Below are 21472 nucleotides of genomic sequence, written 5' to 3'. Positions count from 1 at the left end.
TTCAGGTTTTTATTTCCTTTTCTCATCCAACATTCTCAAATTTATACTGAGCATAGACCACAAACAAAAATGCCATCATTATCGCTGATGGTCTGACATGTACTCGATTTGACATCATGCTATTTATATGCAAGGGAGTAGTTGTGTGCAATTTATACAGTTTTTGCATTTACGGGGCACTTTTGTGCTTCCAGAGAACTGTGAAAAACAGGGCATCTTATGAGGATTCAAAAAACAAAACAAAAAGGTATGAAAAGCCAAAATCATAACCTTTAATAAAATGATACATCATACTTCATTGAACCAAAACCAAAACGAACACAGGTCATTTTTCAAAAGTATGAAGCATCTACTCAGCTAAATGTATGCAAGAACCAACACAATAAAAATAGCACATCAAAATTGTAAAACTTTAACATACGAAGTACACGAACAAGTCAAATAATTTGCCATTTTAAAAAGCAAAACAATTACCATGACTAAATCACTTAATTAATTCAGAATGATAGGAAAAAAAAATCACATTTGTGTGGAGGTCTCAGAGCTTGCAGAACTGCCATTTATTGCCCTTCCTCCAAGATGCTCATGTAAACGGGGAACAGTGAAGCGTAGATTCTGAACCTGCACACCACAAGGTCAAATATATATTTATATAGTCCAAGTATCAAGTCTGGCACAACATTCATCCCGAGAAAATGCTTTGCTCACTTATACTATGACATACTGTGTGTGTGTGTGTGTCTACACACACACACACACACACACACACACACACACACACACACACACACACACACACACACACACACACACACACACACACACACACACACACACACACACACACACACACACACTCTTTTTGCCCCTACATTGGTAAATAAGTTTGTCCACTCACCACTCAATCAGGATGACATGGCAAAAGCATCTGCAGTGAGCGAACAATTTGACTGTAGGGCGACTGTACGACACCCTGCAGTAACACTATCGACTATAGGGTGCTCGGCAAGTGGATTAAGGAGTAAAGAAAGAACTCCAATTGAATGGTTGACAAGGAACAGTTGGCCAGGCTGTGGCTGCATACCATATAGGATCCCTTTAACTTTAAAGCTGTCTTCACCACTCCTGCAGCATTTAAAGAAATAAAATGAATTTGTTCAAATAATTACTTCATCCACAAAAGAGTTGCTGTTTAACATAGAACCCTGGAGACATCGCAAAGTTTAATCGCCCGTGAAATAAACATTGCAGATAATCTGCCACGTTGCCTGCTCGTCTGCACACCCGTCACATGGTACATCAGTTTGCGGTCCACGCAAACGTTATAACTTTATTTTAAAACGTCCGTTTTTCACCAGATTTGCTTTGATTCCCTGTAAAGCACCTCGTGAAGCCTCCGAAATTAGACATAGATCTGGCAGACACTATGGATAAGCAGTCCCTCTGGGGGGCAGGGAGCGAGGTCAAGCAGTGAATGCATTGTCATATAGCTCAATGAAGCTGGTTAATTTTGGCACGTTCCTAAATCTTTTCTTCTCTCAATGTAATTCTCCAAACAGTAGAAAAAAGATAAGTTTAATGCTATGGAAATTTCACATTTTCTTGCGTATATATGGAGAAGGAGGGACATAGCCTTGCTTGCTTAAAGTAAATAGGTATAATCGGCTTAATTAAGACTCATTATTTCTTTCAATTATCAGATTTCGACACTTAGTCTGGCCGATGATATCCGATCCTCAAAGGTGACATCATATTTCGTTGATATACTTCAATTCGTCCGGAAGAGTAGCTCGTGGAAAATTGCTTCATGTAATGCATGAAATCACTCCAAGGTCTTAATTTGAAAACTATAGCACTCACAAAAGCGATGTACACAGTGATTTGAAGACATGATTAATTGGCATTTGATAATGAGTGAGGAAGGTGGAAAAATATATATATATATATATATATATATATATATATATATATATATATATATATATATATATATAATGAAGAAATCGTTGAGCCTGTTCCAAGTCGAGGCATGGTTGAGCAGGCCAAAAAACATGGTGGCTTCAGACCCCAGCGAAGTTACCTCGGATATGCTTTAAGATCCCATAGAGAGAGAGGTGACCGAGGATGCGCCTGATAAAGGATATAATTAAATAAGGCCGTTGATCATCTTCAAAAGGGGTGTTTTAATTAACCCAAACACCCAATTTTAACTCTTGCACTTCCTTGGAGTTTTCTTCGTATGCAAGCAAAGTTTCAGGCTGCGAGGTTTCAAGGTTTTGGAGTAATGGAGGAGACACACTGACACTGACATATTAGTGTAGACCAGCAAATACAATCTGTCACTTAGCTGATGGGAATATTGGTGGGGGGACAGAGGAGGGAGGAGAAGGATAGAGGAGGGAGAGGTAAAGATTAACCAACAACTGAATGCAGTAAAAGACCATTTTGCAAATCTGCGGAGGCATTCATAAGCCCTTCGACGTTGAGGCATATCGTGTTAGTGAGCCTCAGAGGTGACAATATTAATCTTTTTGAGGGCTGTTAAAGCCTTGGCTTTTCTTACTTCTTTGTTACTTTTGTTGATCCAGGACCCAAGATATTGAAAGTCAACTACCCCTTTTAAAGCTTTTTCACTCATCACTTTAAGTTCTTCATCTTGATTAAATAGAATGCACTCAGGCTTTGCTACATTAATGAGCAATCTGACTGCCTTTGCTGCTGTTTCAACCCAGTTGAGTCTGGTCTGAGCATCTCTGAGTATGTTGAAAATTCGAGCAATATCGTCTGCGAAATGAAGGACGGTAATGTTAATTGAAGGAAATCTTTCGCTTCTTCATTCTCTGAGTGTGAAGTCCAGATTAAAGTTCACTGATTGTAGTTCTCATGACATAGTCAAGGACTATGAGAAATAAAAAAAGATGCTAATGTGTCACCTTGGAGAACTCTGTTGAAGATATGGAAGAATTCATCTCACCAGGGTGTATGTAATCATTACTTTAGATTGAGTGTCATTGTAAATTATCTCCACTGCCTTTACTATTTGATCTGGTACACCATACGCTTTTAATATCAAGAACATATTCTTTCTATTGATGGAAATGAATGCTTTCTTTTAATCCACAAACGTTATCACTGCTGATAATTTTTATTTTAATACCTTCTATTATGAGCCTTCTCAGTGAGAGAATCTGAGAAACTGGTGATCTCCCTGGAGATCATCGAGTGCAAAATCACCAATTTTGATTGCTAAGGTATTGTTGACGATTCTGATTTTTAATCTGTATTCAGTCAACATGCAAACTGATTCTATTGAAGATCATCTCATCATGTTTTTGCAGCCACTGGAGTTAAGCTAATCCCTTGATGGTTCTCAAGTAGACTCAGATCACTTTTTTGGGGTGAATGTAATAATGACACTATTTGACCATAATCGGTGGTTTATCAACATGTAAAACCTTATTGCATAAGACTTTCCAAAGCCCCACTTTTCAAAACTTGAGCAGGGATGTTACCCAGTCCACTTGCTTTGTTATTTGTTGAAGTTTCTGTAGTTTTTTTCAGTTCATTGAATGCAAAATCACCAACCAATTTTGATTGGTAAAGTATTGTCGACTACTGTTTGCACCCGTTGGTGATTATGTACGAGGAGACTTTGTCCAAGGAAACTTGAGAAGTGTTCTGCCACTTTCGCATTTGTTCTGGATTGTTTCCACCCTTGAGGAGTCCACCCTTAGTAGGCTTTCTACCAGTGACCTCATTAACTGTGGCATTAACTAACTACTGGGAGCCGACTCTTTTGTTGCTCAGCAGCGAGAGTTGCATTTCAATAGTACATAAATAATATACGTAGTCATGGTGAAACTGGCATTCAAACAGTACGTAATTGAGACATACTCATGGGACTTGTTTTTTTTCGGGAGGGGGTCAGGATAGTTTAAAACACCCCCCCCCCTTAAAAAAATTCAGTCATGGCTATTCCTAATACATTATATTAACATAGTTGTTTAACAAAGTAAGAAACTTATAACTTGTAAGCAAATGACCATTTTCGACTGCCTGGATCAACAGCTGGGCTCCGCACTCGTAAAGGTTTTGACCATTTTGGCCCAGAACTTCTCTAATAAACAGTAGTTGACAACCTCATCTGTGGTTCCACATCAGCGGATCCCTGACATCAGCTGTGCAAAGCCGTTCAAACACAATCTTACCTTGGCGACTTCTCCAGGAGTAGGCCATTGCACATCAATGAGTTTTTGCCAGAGGTAGAAGGGGCCTTGAAAAAACAAAAAGCAAACATGCATTTTCAAAGCCCACTTTCATCACAAGACATTTTCACCAGGTGCTCTCATTTCTAAAGCAATTTCACACTTTGCTGAATGGCTACCACAAGAGATTATTTTACAATACATTTCAAACCATGACACAGGTACATCAGAGTCTGTGGAATTCAGAAAAAAAAGAAAAAAAAAATTAGACAGGAACTACAAAATAAATTCTGAGAAAATGTGTTAAAATGGACCACAATGAAGGTTTTTCTACATTAAAGAATAAAAACTTGCCCGAATCCAAACTCACTGCGCATTAGCTTCCTGCGTGCATTGGTAGCTGCAGTGTGGGATGCATAATGCACATAAACAAAGCCATAGTTGGAAGGCCTACTTGCTCCCTCATCCACTGGCCCAAGAATCACATCCTTCACACCATCTGTCAGGATCTTCATCTCCAGCAGAATTTCCATTTTATACTTATCCTGAGCAGTGGTGGCAAAATTAGCATCGCAGCATTTAAAAGGCAAGGGCTAAACTGTCCGAAGATGTTTTCCATGATAACGTACCCGGGGCAATCCTCCGAGGTAAAGGTGGCATTTGTCAATGCTCACAAGGACATGAAGTGAGTGGCCTGGCCTTATTTCATGATTATTGAGTGTTTTTACAGCAAAGATGGCCTCCTGGATATTGGAGATCGGAAAGAAGTTCATCAAGAAAAAGAAAACCACTTTCCAAAAACAAATCTTCATGCATAATCACCAAATATCCAGCAAGAAACACACCACATGCATAAAGAGAAAGGAAATTAGTAGGATGGGTGAGGGTTGGGTGAGGATATGACGATGTAACTTCATTGGATAACTGGCCAAGGGATAAAGTTACAGGAAAAAGGTATCGTTCGTGGAGCAGACAAGTCTTTATAAAGTCTGCCATTGTATTGAACAAAATATGTTACAAAAACAAGACAATAGAATACCAATCTTTGTGAAGGCTAGTCCCAGGCTCCATTCGCAAAGAAGAACAATTACTTTTATCAACCCAAAGTTAATAAGTGTATGCTTACCACAGTGGGAAGGGCAGGCAGGATGGCCAAAATGTATGCACACTCGCCTCTAAGCTGTCTAGCCAGGGTTCGAATCTCAGCCCAGCTATAAAATGTCCGCAGTGTTTCACAGGCAGTGCGATTCAATGTGTGCGTCATCCCACGGATGGATGTTAAACTGGGCGTCCCATCCGCTGGCATTAGTTGGTGGGCATTAAAGATTGGATGGTGTCCTTCGTGAAAAGTAGGCGAGCACTCCAAACAAATTCCAAATTCCTGCCCTAATGTATAGAAAGCATTGCATCAGTGGTACAGCCACACCCTCAGCCAATGATGCTACCCTGAAAGCCTTGTGCTACATACAAAAGACCACCACCAAAAAAAAGAGAGGAAAGGCTAACAAGTTGAGCAATCGTCCTTGTGAGAGCAAAAAAGGGACCTTTTTGCTCAAATGAAGAACTACCATTGGAATGCCACCTTCACCTTTACCAGAGTGGTAAACATGCTCACATAGAATTTGAGTTGATAAAATACACAACTAGAAGGGCACTCGGTAGAGCGCATACCTCCGCCACATAATGCCTGATCCACGAGAACATATTGTTACGGATTTGGAAGCCTTTTGCACACAAACAGACAGCAGTCCCTAAGTTCAGTTATTTCGATAAGTATGTGTTTATAGTTAGGGTCCCGTCCTTCTGTCTAATGGGTTAATTTCATGTGTGCACTGCGAGTTATTTTCTAGTTGGTTTTATGCATCAATTTCCTTCACTTCTTCGCACCATCGACGCCATTGCCCACGTGCGTTCGACCACGGATGTGAGCGGAGGTTTCCTCACCTCAGAACTCCGACTCCACCCAGGAAAGGAGGGGGTTCCCCACTGTCCAATCACGGATGGCCAGCACATCACCCCACGGAGCCCTATCCAATCAGGGCAAAGAGTACCTCAGGACGGATCCCTCCCACCTCACGTGAGGAATGAATAATAGTGGGGGCGATCCGGCTGGCCAAAAAGGAAGAAGCCTCGTTGCCTTGTTCGTTCTCATCTTGCCTGCTGGCGTTCTCATGTTGCCCACAAGCGCTCGTCTCATCTGGTCCGTTCTCGTGCTGGTTGGCGTCCGTTGCGTCATTCCCGGTCCCTGGTGCTTAGTGCGGCAACAAAGGTGTGGGATCGAGTCCCCCCCCCCCCGAAGAAAGAGCTCGTCTCGACCAGACCGCACAAGGCAGAAAGGTGCCCGACCGAAGTCTTACCCTCAGCTCGCCTTCCTTCCCGAGCTGAAGGGTCAAATAAAGGCCAACCGGCCCCATTTCTTTTGGGTGTGTGTGTGTGTGTGTGTGTGTGTGTGTGTGTGTGTGTGTGTGTGTGTGTGTGTGTGTGTGTGTGTGTGTGTGTGTGTGTGTGTGTGTGTGTCTGTGGCGCCCGTCCTGTAAGTAGAGACTATTAAGTGCCTGTGCTCATTGTAAATTGCATTTCTTTTATTCGGATAACTCTGCTCTGTGTCCCCCTCCCTATTGTAAATATATATCTGTTAAATGTTCCAGTTCGTTGCCTGTCGTTTCTACCATCGACCCAGCACGGTGTGGGTTTGAGAAATAGTGAGGCCGTTTGGGCCGTAAGTTGTCATTGGGACCGGCACGGCTCTGGTAACTCCCGCTCGGTTATGCCGGACCCGAGTCGGTACATGCGACTCAGTTCGGACAGAGTCGGCCGAGGGTGTGGCTTCCCCCGTAGCTAGACGGCGTGAGTACTTAGGTAAATTGGAATAGACAAGTGGACCCTACCTCATGCCGTTGAATTATTGGCGACCACAGTCCTTTAAGTGACCCGTCAACTCCGGAGTTATCCGGGGTGATGACCTTCCAATTCCGGTGTTCGGTGGGAGACGGCCCGACTGCTCCGTCTAGTGGTAGTCCTCGCCACCGATCCCCGGCCCACAACAATATCAGACTCATTCCATTTTTTTTAATATCATGCTATGCAGTAATATATCGTTTTTGGTCCTATCTCTCAATGGTGAAGAATCACTTAAACTCTCGTTGTCAGATCCGGATCTTCACCAAAATCTAATCAGTTCGTCCTTGTCACACACCCAACTTGCCCACCAAATTTTATCTGGATCCGTCCACAACTTTTGAGATATCCTGTACACAAACAGACAGAAAGGGGTGAAAACATAACCTCCTTCACCTTCGGTGGCAGAGGTAATGATACACAATGGTATATAGGGAACAAAATAAATAAATAAATAAGGCTCTCCGGTGCCAACAACAACCCATTTCCTACAGATTTTAAACGCCACTTGTGTGTTCCTTTTCTATGTTAAGTTTTTTTTCCCTTCGCATTCTGCGAAAGGTTATGTATTGGTCGCTGTGTATTTATTTATTTATTTATTTGTGAATATATGTGTGTGTGTTTGTTTGTTATTCGCATAACTCAGAAAGTATTAAACCAAATCGCTTGAAATTTGGTGGGATGATGGGTTATTATCCAAGGAACATTTGATTAGATTTTGGGAGCGATCGGGTCAAAGGTCAAGGAAAGGTCAAACTCTTATTTTTACCATAGCACGGTCAATTTTGATCTAATTGGCATGCAACCGATGCCAAAATGTTCAGAATTCATTGCCCAATCTTGTGATGGGTGACATGACAATTATGTCATTACCCTTGTTTTTAAAAGAAAATGTCCCAAATCCTGGCATTATAATCAGTACCAAAATATATGTTTGCGGGAGATGCCAATGATTATTTATTTGTTTGTTATTCGCATAACTTAAAAAGTATTAAACCGAATTGCATGAAATTTGGTGGGATGATTGGTTATTAGCCAAGGACCATTTGATTAGATTTTGGGAGCAATCGGGTCAAAGGTCAAGGTCATGAAAAGGTCAAAATCGTGGTCAATTTTTATCCAATTTGCATGAAACTAATGCCAAAATGTTTAGAATATAATGCCCAATCTTGTGATATGCAACTTGACACAATGACGTAATTGCCCTTACTCATGGTTGGGGGTCGAAGGTCAGGGGGGTCACGACCTTGCAGATGTGCGTATTTTTTATCACAACGCAGTCAATTCTTATCCGATTCGTATGAAATCAGCACCAAAATGCTCCTTGTTCTGTTCCCCACACTCTTATGCCAAGAACAAAACAGTAGCAGCGGCGAAGGTATATGCTCTCTACGAGTGCCCGTTCTAGTTTTAATGAATGTATTTTGTCCATTTTTGTTGTACCCAGTGATACTTGTATCTGCCATTGTGGTCAAACCATGCAATTAAAATTGTCCAAGGAAGCCATACCACCAAGCTGGAACATTACAAGTTTTGATACAGGTCGAACCACTCAAAATATCACCAACCTTTTCATGAGCATAATTCACAAATGCGAAGCCACGATTTAATCCATTATAATCCATCATGAGGCGAAACTTGTATATTCGACCAACACTCTGAAACAATGGCAGAAGCTCATTCTCGAAAACATTAAGGGGGATATTGCAGATGTACACTTCACACCCTCGAGGAGGTGGTGAGCCTTCCCAGTCTGCAAAGGCAAAAATCATGTCCGAAGATTTATTAACAGGCATATGGTATAACGTGATTGAAATTCCCCAAGAAATCAAACATTCACTTCGTATTGAAAGGAGTAAGATTTCTTTTTCAGTGGTCATGAATTTAATAAGGCTGGAAGGAAGCCAAGAGATAATGTGCACTCACCTCGAAGCTGTCGGAACAGAGTTTGAATCTCGCTCCAGCTATAAACCGAGCCTGATGTTTCACACGCAGGGATATTGCTCTCCTTGAAGGAGACGACATCCATCAATGTGTGAGCCATCCCTCAGAGGGATATTCAATTGTGTGCCCCATATGCTAGCATGTCACCTTAGAATCAAAAGGTTCAATTATCAGCTGGAGCCTTATGATTCTCCGGCAACGATAAAGATTCCACGGTGTCTTTTGTGAACATTAGGTGAGCAATCGTAGGCACCCAGGCGAGGATCCAAATCCCTGCACCCTCAATTGAGTATCCTGTGTCGGAATGGCGACCCATTCAGGATTGCAATCCGGGGTAAGTCGCTGCTTCGGCAGAACGGACACAGATCATGGCGCACAAGTGGGCGTTCGGTCGAATGATAATTTATAGTTGCGCCGAAGGGTGAGTCCACGGCTCAAAACCACAGTTACAGCGATTACACAATGCGCAGGTCTAATTAATTATAAAACAGGGTGGGGAACACAAAATGGGAGAAAGAGAAAATAAAAACATATATGTTATTTTTTTTAATACACTGTCGAGTCTCGTATGAGAGCGAACACACAGAACATACAACAAAGGGAGCAAGAGACAAGGAAGGGGGGGGAGGAGGGAAGGACAAAAAAAAACAGTGTGGAGCAGAGCCATGAGGAGATCTGTGGAAGGGAGAGGGATGGGGCGGGGTACACAGGGTAAACAAGATGGACACTACAGGGACTTTCAGGAAGGAAAGCAGGGAATTTGAAGCAGGTGGGTTTGGGGTTGGTTAGCGGGGTAGAAAAGATCGTGGTTTTGGATGGGGGAAGATAAGAGGTGGTGGTGAACAGCTGTTTTGAATACCTAGAGAGAAGTGCGATTGAAGAGAGTGTGGGAGTTTATTCCAAATGTAGGGAAAAAAAAAAGAGGAATGAAAGAGTGAAGGTGAGCAGTGATTCTTGATTTTGGTAGTTTTACCAGAAGGGGGTTGCTGGCGGACCTTGAGCGCCCTGCGGAAATATTGGGGGGGGGGGAACAGAGCAGGGGGGCCAGGCCGAAGAGGACACCGTAGAAGACAAAGACCACCGACCTCGCTGCGGTGAGAGAGAGTGAGAGACCCAAAGACTCAGCCTCATTGCGGGAAATACCGATGATCCAAAATGCCTTGGTTTCCGCAGCATGTAGCCGAGAAAGGTGAGAGGCGGGAGCACCAGCCCTTAGGGGAGAGCAGTACTCCATCAGGCTGTGGATGAAAGCTTTGTGTGTGGTCAGGAGCTCAGGTGTGCCAACCAAGGAAGGACTTCACACGACGGAGTATGCCCAGTTGGTGACTGGCTTTGGAGGCCAACTTGGAAATGTGGCTTTCATAGGAAAGATCATGGTAGTCAGTGAGACCCAGAAGTTTGAATGAAAGGACTTCAAGAGAATTGTTGAGAACATAAATTGGGTGGGGGGGAGGGGGTGAGAGTGTGAGATTTGTCAGGATTGAAAGACAAGTTCCAGGTGTTGGCCCAGCTTGTGATTTTATCCAAATCTGCAGAGCGTGAAGAGGCTGCTGCTTGCCAATCTGCGGGATGACAGATGATACGGTAGAAGGTGGAGTCATCAGCAAAGAGATAAAGGAGGATTTTCCAGGGAGTCGGAGAGAACATTGATGAAAACCAGTAAAATAAAAGGGTTCAGAACACTGCCTTGAGGGACCCCAGCCTGGACAGGAAGAGGAGATGAGAGAACTCCATTAAAGGCCACACATTGGCTGCGACAGGAGAGGAAGTCTGCGAGCCATGAGAGGAGATGGCCTTGGATACCATAGGAACAGTGTTTGGTGAGAAGTGCAAGGTGCCAGACTGTATCTAAGGACCGCGATATGTCTTGGGATATGGCTCTGATTTAATGTCTGGCATTGAGGACCTCCATCCATTGTTGGGAGAGCAGAAGCAGCATATCCAGGGTAGAGTGACCTCATATGAACCCAAGTTGATAATCGAAAATAAAGCTATTGGAGAAGAGGAAGGATTTAATGTCTGAAGCGATGATGGATTCCATAACCTTGCTGATGATTGGGAGAAGGCTGATTGGTATGTAGTTGCAGGGATGTGTTTTTGCACCTTTTTATGCAGGACGGTAATGTTTGCCGATTTCCAAGCAGATGGCAGACGACCATGAGCAAATGAGAGGGTGAACAGAACAGAGAGGGGGTGAACAATAACAGCAGAGCAGGATTTTAGGACACATGGGATGATGCCCTCTGGACCAGTTGCAGAATCAGTTGAAGTTTGACATCATGCTCTCCACCTTGTCAGGAGAAAAGGACACAGAGTCCAGGAACAGCAGGGTACGACTGGATAAGGTGCTTTCAACTGGACAAAGATGGCCTCAATGCCAAACCTTAATCTGAATTTATCACATGTTGACTTGTTCAGGGATGCAAGACATGAAAAAGGAGACAGAATGGGAGCTTCCCTCAAGTTCCCTTGGATCACAGGTTGCAGGCCAAGGAGCTTGCAAGCAAGCGAGAGCCCCATCACTCGTGCTGCAGCTTGAGCTCGCGCTGTGGCCTGAATGGCTCATATCATGGATGAGATGTGGGACTGAGCATGGCACAGACCTCAATCACTCCCACCTTGGCACTCTCTCACTGCAGTCTCCCTTCCCTTGGGCCTCCTAGTTAACAACTCCTCCCTCAGGATTCCCCTTGCCATCATCTCTCTGTCCTCGGCACTCTCAGACACACTTCTGGGTGAGATTTTACATTGATCAAGAGCCAAAAGCAGCAGCAACTACAGAGTATTTTAAAAATGCAAGCACCGTGGCCGTGGTCCCTTTCTTCCATGTGATGATGTACCAGCACCCTGTTTGCACAGGCGTGTGGAGAGCGAACACCGTCACACAAGTTGAAGAAGAATGGTTGGCTATTGCCTACTATGTAAAGTAAAAACAAGCCGACAGGAAAACCTCTGTCTACGCATTCCTCTCCTCAACCACCTAGTGGTTATCTGGGTGATGGACCGTTTACCTCAACATGATAATCGTGATAACCTGAATTTTTTATTGAATTTATGAGTTAAAATGCTTATTAGTCTTAGTTAATGTATTAGAAAGAAAGAAATGTATGTATATATATATATATATATATATATATATATATATATATATATATATATATATATATATATATATATATATATATATATATATCTTCTTCTTCTTTCGGATGCTCCCGTTAAGGGTCGCCACAGCGGATCATCCGTTATAATCCGCATGATGATTTGGCACAGGTTTTACGCCAGATGCCTTTCCTGATGCAACCCTGGTCGCCTCTTACGACACAGGGATATGGTACACCCATTCTAACCGGGGCATACACCGGGCCCAGTACACTGGTACTCACTTCGTCGACCTCGGAAGGATGACAGGCCGAGTCAACCTCCTGGTGTGTATTCATTCAAGCGATCACCGGGGCTTGAACTCTGGACCTTTTGGATCCCAAGCCGCTACCCAAACCACTATGCCAACACCAGGCTGATATAATATATTATATATACTACTACTTTGTCTTAGTTAATGCTACTACTACTTTGTTAATATATATGTTAAAAACTAGTTAATATATTTATACAACTACTACTTTGTCTTTGTTAATCCCCTTGTCTGGACCATCTGGAGCAAGACTCTGATAAGGGGCCATTTTTTATGCCGTGTTTGTGATTTTAACTTTACAAGACCCATATGTGCTTTCTCTAAAGGCCTCTCTGTTTGTTTGTGATTGATCAGTCTTTTTGAACGATAGCTCATAAAATATAACCATGCCTTGTTAAGATTACGTATATACTCGATGTAACCCATGCAAGGGGAGAGACTGCCCGGGATTCACAACAGGCCATCTCCCGTGTGCACGTGTGTCATCTTTTATTTGTTCCTGAATAAATAGCCTCATTTGAATTATAAAGTTATTTCTGTTTCAAGGTGGTCAAAAATATCCACGACACGACTCAATATTCACCTTTCTTCCTGTGAACGTGGATAAACAAGAAACCAGAGATCCAAACACACTCTTCTTCATCTAGGGAGACTTCAACTACTATGGTTTCAGTTGGCTGAGAGCTGGCACTGTAACAACCAGCCACGACCTTGCTCCAAAGTCCTTCGGCTCTTCAAAGAGTCTGACCCAGTGTTTGAACTTTCCAAACCACATCTCTGGTTATTGTGCATCCACCCATACAGGCCTGTGGTGATGAAACTGCAGTCAAGTAACTAGTTTTCTCAATATATAAGGCCAATCCAATTGAAGGCAACTATAGGTAACTCCAAAAAAAAACTCAACAAAGCCGTGTTCTTTCGAAGGCAAGCCAGAAAAGATCAATTTGCTAAACTCAAGACCGATCTCTCCAACTGGTCTCCTTCCTAAAAGTCCCTGAAACACCGAGTAATATCAATCTGGTGTATGCACCCCTTCCTTCATCTCAAAACGGCTTCATTGCAGACACTAAAGACAAGGCAGAATGTCTAAACTCAGTGTTTGCCTCCAATCTCATGTACCAAATTCCTTCCTCTGCATCTCCATATTACCCCCTTGTATTCCTTGACAACTGCGTACTCGAATTTTTGTCTTTCCTTACATCATGCAAATTCTGTCCAATCTCGACTCGGCATCAGCGACAGGTCTACAAGACATCAGTGCACATGTCCTTAAATTGTGGATGTCTCCTCTTTTCAGATTGTCCTCCACCTTTGGCTACCTCCCTTCTGCCTGAAAGCTTGCTAACATGACCTCCATTCACAAGAAGGGTGAAAATACAGATCCCCTCAATGACAGGCCAGAAAGTTTACTTCCAATTTTAAACCACATCATGGAATACATTATCACTGCCAACATCAAGTATTTCCTATTTTTAAAACAGCCTGATAACTGGCCATCGGTTTGGATTATATCCTGTTCACTCAATTATAGATATATATGCTCTCCCAGTGAAGACTGCAGTACCGAAAGACAATATCTTGGATCCAATCTTGTTTTTCATTTTTTTTTTTTTTAACTCTCGCATCAATGCCCCGGAAAGCATTTCTCTTCTTTGCAGATGACTCGACATATTGCGATACATTACTCCCAGCATGCCGACAGGCAGACAGCAGGCGCATTAATATCTGTTGACCAGGAATTGATTGGAAGCTGGTCTGACAATGGAACATCTCTTTCAATCCAGGAAATCTCAGTCTCACCCAGTCGCTTCAGAAAGATCAAACAAACCCAGCTATCTATTTCCACAGTAAACCACTGGAAAAGGTTCTGTCTCTTGAATTTATAGGCTTCACCATTAGCTACAACTCATGGGCTGACCATATAGAAAAGCTGGCCTCAAAAGCCAGCTACAGACTCGGCATCCTCCATCATTCCATCAATCAAAGCCCATAGCTCAATAGCTCAATGGGAGTATTGCTTTTCTCTTTGGGAAGAAGCCCACTTCACACCTGTCTCTCCTGGATTCTGTATAATCCAAAGCTCTCAACAATATTGGAATCCCTCATGATAATGCACAGATCATGTTGCTCTCACATTACACAGCAAGTTGGTGGTTCCGTTTTTAACCACCTCTCCTGTCTTGCCCCCTCTTTTTATTCAGACCTCTGACTCTCCGCAACCTCTCGAGGGTGTGTGCATTCCTTCAGTAACCCCTACCAAGTAAAACACCCAAAATCCAGTCTTGCTGCCAACCCCAAACATACGCTTTGGTTATGTTTGCCTCGCTTGTACAGAATTTTAAATTTTGCTTCCAGAATAGCACACTGTTTTCTTCTTGATTGGGGGGGAGGGGGGAGAGGGATGGAATATCACACTTGTATCGAAAAGAAGCCGTTCAGTTTGGCATTTTTAATATGGAAAAAAAAAATGACAGCTTAAAAGGTTGGTATCCTAAGTCACCGGGCACAATGGATCGTACGAAATTTTGTTGTGGTAGACCCATAAAATATTTGTCGTGGCCAGATCTTGCAACATGCCCGAAATCTATTTCGAGTGGTCACAAGGGCTGCGACACATTAAAGATGGTTTGGCGATGGGGACACGACAGAAAAAAAAAAGATATGTCGTGGTTATGTCGTGGGTGTTTCGCAAGTCAGTCATGCGACAGTCGTGGGACCATCGTGAGTTGTCAGGCATTGTCGGCTGTTTTTCACGTGATCAGGTCGTGGGTCACTCGTGAGATGCTCGCGCATCCGTCTCCCAACTATTTAACGTAAGACAGACTCACGACAGCCACAAGACATAGATACCACAAAAAAAATCGTCGAGCAAAAAAGGTGCATGTCCAATTTTGCCTCACGACGGCAAGTCGATGCAACGATGCTCAAAATTTTGTAGGACTGTCTTGCGACGACCCACGATTTGCCCAAATTTTGTCGTGTCGTGGCACAAATGCGTCGTGGGTTCGTTGTGACCAAGCCTTAACTGAAAAAGATTTAATAAATTAAAAGAAAACTAGAAAGGCACTGGGTAGAGCTCAAACCTCCACCAGGCTGAACAGTTTACATTTTGTATCCCACTCATAGGCTGGAACTGGATCCGGACATTAACCAAAATGTAATCAGCTTGTTCTTATCACCAAACAAACTCATCCAAGTTTTGTCATAATCCGCCCACAACTTTTTGAGATATCCTGCTCACAGACAGAGACAGAGACAGAGACAGACAGACAGAGGTGAAAACATAACCTCAGGCCACCTTCGGTGGCAGAGGTAAAAATGATTTTAAATGACGGTGCACATTAAACTCATCAGCCTGGCACATCTTCACCCAAAGCTGGCAACAAGAAAGAATTGATGAACCGTCTATATTGAACTCCATACTTGTAAAATTTCCTCATTGATACAAAGGCAACTCTTGGATTAAATCCAAGCAATTTCATTCACACAGAGGAAATAAAATATCTGCAAGGTGTGATTGTACGTCACATGAACAAAAACATTTTACCAATTATTGTATCAGATAATATCCGATTTGATCGGATCATAACTATGAAACCCAACTTCCCTCAAACTTCAACCACCAAAAAATACCGAGAGCAACATTGAAATGATACTCATCCTCACCAGGTGGAGGACCAAATATCCTCTGTCCATGAATCTGTGTGACGTTGTATCTCGTGTTCTGCTCGGGTGCCACCTGGGCATTCAAACTTGTATTCAAACTCGTGTTTCTGGCCATTTCAACAGCATGTGCATTCAGAAGTTCAATACCCTTTTTCAGAGCTGTGAGGCAGAACAAATTCATTTTTATGAATACAGAGTTGCATGGCCATGAATTGACCACTATTTGTACAGAGAGAGAGAAAGAGAGAAAGAGAGAGAGAGAAAGAGAAAGAGAAAGAGAGAAAGTAAGAGAGAAAGTAAGAGAGAAAGAGAGAAAGTAAGAGAGAAAGAGAGAAAGTAAGAGAGAAAGAGAGAGAGACTCTTCCTTTTCTTACAAAAGTGAGAAAGGACAGTTATGTACAGTCACTGGAGAGAAAACATAATAGTTAAAACATTGTTTCAAAGATAGATTATTAAAAATCAGCATCAAGTTTTCAAATATCATGAAAAAACCCATTTTTCTTTAAATAATGTTAAACTTTTGTTCATAAAAAAACTAAAAACACTGAAACATTCCAGTTTTAATGTTGAACTCACAAGAGCCTTAAAAGTAAGCAGTACATTAGGTGAAGAAATAGCAATGTTTGTTTTCCATTTTTGCCTTCCTGGACTTGCAAATCATGAACTTAGCCTTACCAATCAAAAAATTAGTGCAAAACCACTTTCTTGAGGAGATGGTCCAAAAACACCACAAATAAGAACATCGTAATTAAAATGAGAATCAAGTTTCACAAAGTATTCTTGGAGGAATGTAAAGAGAGGTTTGTAATCATCTACATTCAAGGTATATACAGTATGTGGTAAAGTTTCAATGGATGTACAGAAAGGGCAGAGATTATAGTTGGCAATCGAAAAGCGATTCAATAAATCATAAGGAAAAAAAAAAAAATCGAGTGTATAAGTTTCCAATTAATATTGTTGCGAATTCGCGCCCGCCGGCGTGCAAACGGCCACGTAACTCGAATCGCGGCACGTCGCCCACCGGACGGACAATTCTGTCATGACCCTCTCGGACCAACGCCGGGAGCTAGTCACGGGTGGGCCTTTCGACCTCACCACAACCGTGCCACTCGGCCACCCGCGTAGGATAGGGTTGTTCGCCAAACTCGACCTACCTAAGTACCCACGCGGATGGTAAACCAGGCGATCGTACCTCGCCGCAGGTCGACTCCGGATACGAGCCGCTTGGGCGGCCCGTTCCATACTATCGGGATAACCGAGCGGTGTTATCGTCGACCTGGAGGGTTCAGATTAATTACCGGGATGTTGCACCCACGACGAACCCCTTACATGAAGCAGGATGGAGAGTCAATAGAGAAAAGACAAAGCGAAAGGGGCACAGTTCAACAAGCAAGCATTTTATTTCCCGGCACACGGAAAGCACGTATATACAGCCAAAAAGAATCAAAATGCACATAAAAGCAAATGTAAGAGCGAAAACCGACTACGCGCACACACGGCAACACTTGTACAGTTTTACTTCACAGACGGCGCCAACACACATTTACACACAAGCAAAGAAGCCACCCTCACAGACAAGGAGGCAGACTGGCCCGTAGGCCAAATGTGCGCATGACCTGGAGGAGCGGCCAGGTCCGCGAGACCGGGGAGGTCTTACCCACGTCCTCGTGACGCGTTGGCGGGCAAGCCGCAAATGTGGCCGCACCGCTGTGCCCAGACTCCGTGCCCCTTGGCGGGTTTCGTTGGCACTTTCTCAGCGCGGGGGAAAGGGGGAATTGTTGATGCCCTGGGGGAGGGGAGTGGCTGGCTGGCTTGGGTCCCGCAACGAGACGAGCGATCCCCCACACCGCAACCTCGTCGCCGACCGCCGTCCTTCTTGCCTCAGACCCGAGCTCCGCCACCGCAACGCTCCTTGTCCCCAAGAGCAACCTCTCGACGACACTCTCCAAGCAACTCCAAAACCCAACTCTCTCAGTCTCCAAAAGCAACTCCAAAACCCAACTCTCTTCAATTCGCCTTGCGCTTGCCTTTTTATAGGCGGCAGGAGCAGCCAATATGCAAATTTTAGGAGCAGAACGCGATTGGAGGTGGGGCCACGCCGCCCCCCCGGTCAGCCATTGGTCGGGCAAAAATGGGCGTGAACCTCTCCTGATCCTAAAATTTGCATATACGGACTTCACATACACACGCTTGGAGGCGGGGCCAAACCGCCCCGCGCTCGCCAATTGGACAGAGGAGAAGTGGGCGTGAAGCGTTTCTGATCCGAATTTTCCCCTCGGAAAGGCCGCCATTCGCACTCGCGGCTCGGTACGTTCGGCACCAATCGCCGAACGGGCCCTAGACAGCCTGATGTTCAGTGTTCACAGGTGGTGCGGGAATGGCCGTGGAAGCGATGAATTCGTGAAGGTAAAGGCGAAGGTGGTGGAGGGTCTTCTGTGGTGAGGGTTGGCGTTGTGGTTGTTGTCTGCGGGTTGGAGCACGGTTGTAGTTGGTGACGATGGCTGGCGTTGTGATTAAGGTGGTTGTTGTGTGATGGCGGTTGAGACGTGGTTGGTTCAAAATAACGACAGAAAATAAAAAAATGGCGAACTCAAAGCGTCACAGCCCGGATGAATCACATAAATTCCCTCTATACAATGGGTTTGGGCTAACTACACATGTACCTATCGAGATATCTCACCTGAGGGTCCTGAATGGTGGTTTGCGAATTTCCACAGCCGTAACAATATCAATAACATATGGTGGAGTAGGTAAGAGGTAAACACCTTGGCAATTGGGATAGATGGGGGATATTAGGGGTTAAAAAAAAAAAATCTCGCCATCGAAGCCTCGGGTGCTCAGGAAATGTTTTTGCATGTAAAATTTTGATGTAGGCATTGTACAAAGTTTTCTTTGGGAAGGAAAGGAGGGATAATGTAGTATCATCAGGATTGTTCAAGGCCAGGAAAGAGATGAATTGGCGGGCTGAAGACAAGGAATTAGGGAAGTGAACTCTTGTTTCCTCGGGGAAAGGTCCAAGCTCCTCCGGGGTGCTACGGTAAGTTGAGAGTATCCCTTGAAGGAAACGTGAGATTATTCTGACAGATCTTACTCCAGTTCTTTGTGCCAAAGCAGCGGCACTCGGCCAGTGGTTTCCAGACACTGTCATGAGGTGTTTTACTCGCAGCAGCCCGGCATCAACGAAGTGATGAATGAGTCCTCCATCATTTAAACAGTTTTTCAGAAAAGCGGTTGTAGAATAGGGGCTCATTAAAAAAAAAAAAATTTCCATGTTGTATGTTTTTTTGTTGTATACATTGTCGAGGCTTGAATGAGAGCCAATGCACAACAAGGGGAGCAGGAGACGAGAGGGGTGGGAGAGGGAAGGACAAAACAGTGGGGAACAGAGACATAAGGAGACTTGTGGAAGGGAGAGGGATGAGGCAGGGAACACAGGGTATACAAGAAGGACACCACAGAGACTTTCAGGACCTTACACGACAGGGAACTTTCGGGAAGGAAGGCATGGAACTTGAAGGAGATGGGTTTGGGGTGGATTAACGGGGATAGAAAATATTGTGGTTTTGGATGGGGAAAGATAAGAGGTGGTGGTGAACAGCTGTTTTGAAGACCTGGAGGGAAGAATGGGATTGAAGAGAGTGTGGGAGTTTATTCCAAAGGTGGGAAAAAAGGAGGAATGAAAGAGTGAAGGTGAGCAGTGATTCATGATTTTGGTAGTTTTACCAGAAGGGGGTTGCTGGCGGACCTTGAACGTCCTGCAGAATTTTTTTTTTGGGGGGGTGGAATATTGCAGACAGAGCAGGGGGAGCAAGACCGGAGAGGATACGGTAGAAGACAAAGACCACCAACCTGCCTGTGGTGAAAGAGTGAGAGGCCCAAAGGCTCAGCCTCACCGCTGGACATACCAATGCTCCGAAATGCCTTGGTTTCCACAGCGTGAAGCCGAGAAAGGTGAGAGGCAGGAGCACCAACAGCGTGAAGTCGAGAAAGGTGAGAGGCAGGAGCACCAGCCCATAGGGGAGAGTAGTTCTCCATCAGGCTGTGGACGAAAGCTTTGTATGTGATCAGGAGCTCAGATGGGCCAAGGAAGGACTTTGCATAATGGAGGTTGCCCAGTCGGTGACTGGCTTTGGAGGCCAGGTTGGAAATGTGGCTTTCCCCAGAAAGATCATGGCAGACAGTGAGACTCAGAAGCTTGAATGAAAGGAATTCTTCCAGAGGATTGTTGAGAAAGTAGATGGGGAGGGGTGGGGGGGGTTCCAAACGGTCCTTTCGGAAAGACATATAGAGAGTGTGAGATTTATCAGGATTGAAAGACCTATTCCATGTGTTGGACCAGTTTATGATTTTATCCAGATCTGCAGAGCGAGGAAGCTGCTGCTTGCCGGTCTGAGGGATGACAGATGGTACGGCAGAGGGTGGAGTCATCAGCAAAGAGATAAATACAACTTCCAAGAGAGTCAGAGAGATCATTGATGAAAAGCAGAAAAAGAACAGGGCCCAGAACGCTGCCTTGAGGAACTCCAGCCTGGACAGGAAGAGGGGATGAGAGAACTCTATTGAGGGCCACACGTTGACTGTGACAGGAGAGGAAGTCTGTGAGCCATGAGTGGAGATGGCCTTGGATACCATAGGAAGAGAGTTTGCTAAGCAGGGCAGGGTGCCAGACCACATCAAAAGCATGCGATATGTCTTGGGATATGGCTCTGATCTCATGTCTGGCATCGAGGACCTCCATCCATTGTAGGGAGAGCAGAAGCAGCATATCCAGGGTAGAGTGGCCTGGTCTGAAACCAAATTGATGATCAGAAAACAAGCCATTGGAGAAGAGGAAGGATTTAAAGTCTGAAGCGATGAAGGATTCCATAACCTTGTTGATGATTGGGAGGATGATTGGTCTGTAGTTGCAGGGACCTGTTTTTGCACCTTTTTATGCAGAGCGGTAATGTTTGCTGATTTCCAAGCAGATGGCAGATGACCTTGAGCAAATGAGAGGGTGAATAGAACAGAGAGAGGGTGAGCAAGAGCAGATGAGCAGATTTTTAAGACACGTGGGCTGATATGAAAATTTGTGAAAATCAGATCCAGAAGAGATGGAGTGCCGTTGGTTGAGATCCGGGTCAGGAAGTTGACCGATTGAGTCAGTCCCAATGAGTTGCAGAAGTCTTTTGCTGAAGTGCCATGGCAGGTGGGAGAAGTACCCACACCCAGCCAACTGGCATGATGACAATCTAAGTCACCACATATGAGGAAGAGAGAGTTCGGGTGAGAGGATAGAAGTTGGTCCATGTTTTCCAATAGTGAGGTGTAAATGGAATCATCACTGTTTGTTTTATGGTACAAC

At 44.1% G+C, this 21472-nt stretch overlaps 1 protein-coding gene across 2 annotated transcripts in view; it reads right to left on the bottom strand.

Annotated features, from left to right (window-relative positions):
- Positions 1 to 248: 248 nt before the first annotated feature.
- LOC147011919 (putative RNA-binding protein 46) overlaps positions 249 to 21472 on the bottom strand; it is a 37445-nt gene continuing 16221 nt past the window's right edge. For both annotated transcript variants that reach the window (XM_085857523.1, XM_085857524.1), the window contains exons 2-7: positions 16129 to 16287; positions 8672 to 8856; positions 4835 to 4948; positions 4576 to 4750; positions 4209 to 4273; positions 249 to 621 (exon numbers count right to left, since the gene is read on the bottom strand). In XM_085857523.1, coding sequence (XP_085713649.1) covers positions 520 to 621; positions 4209 to 4273; positions 4576 to 4750; positions 4835 to 4948; positions 8672 to 8856; positions 16129 to 16287 — 800 coding nt within the window. In that variant the 3' untranslated portion in view covers positions 249 to 519. The remainder of the gene's footprint in view (positions 622 to 4208; positions 4274 to 4575; positions 4751 to 4834; positions 4949 to 8671; positions 8857 to 16128; positions 16288 to 21472) is intronic.

This window comes from Eptatretus burgeri, chromosome 15, assembly GCF_056783735.1.
Source record: "Eptatretus burgeri isolate ZD-2024b chromosome 15, Ebu_testis_v1, whole genome shotgun sequence".
NCBI classification, from domain to species: domain Eukaryota; kingdom Metazoa; phylum Chordata; class Myxini; order Myxiniformes; family Myxinidae; genus Eptatretus; species Eptatretus burgeri.
Note: the sequence above shows the minus strand (reverse complement) of the source record. Positions and strands in the feature narration are given on the sequence as shown.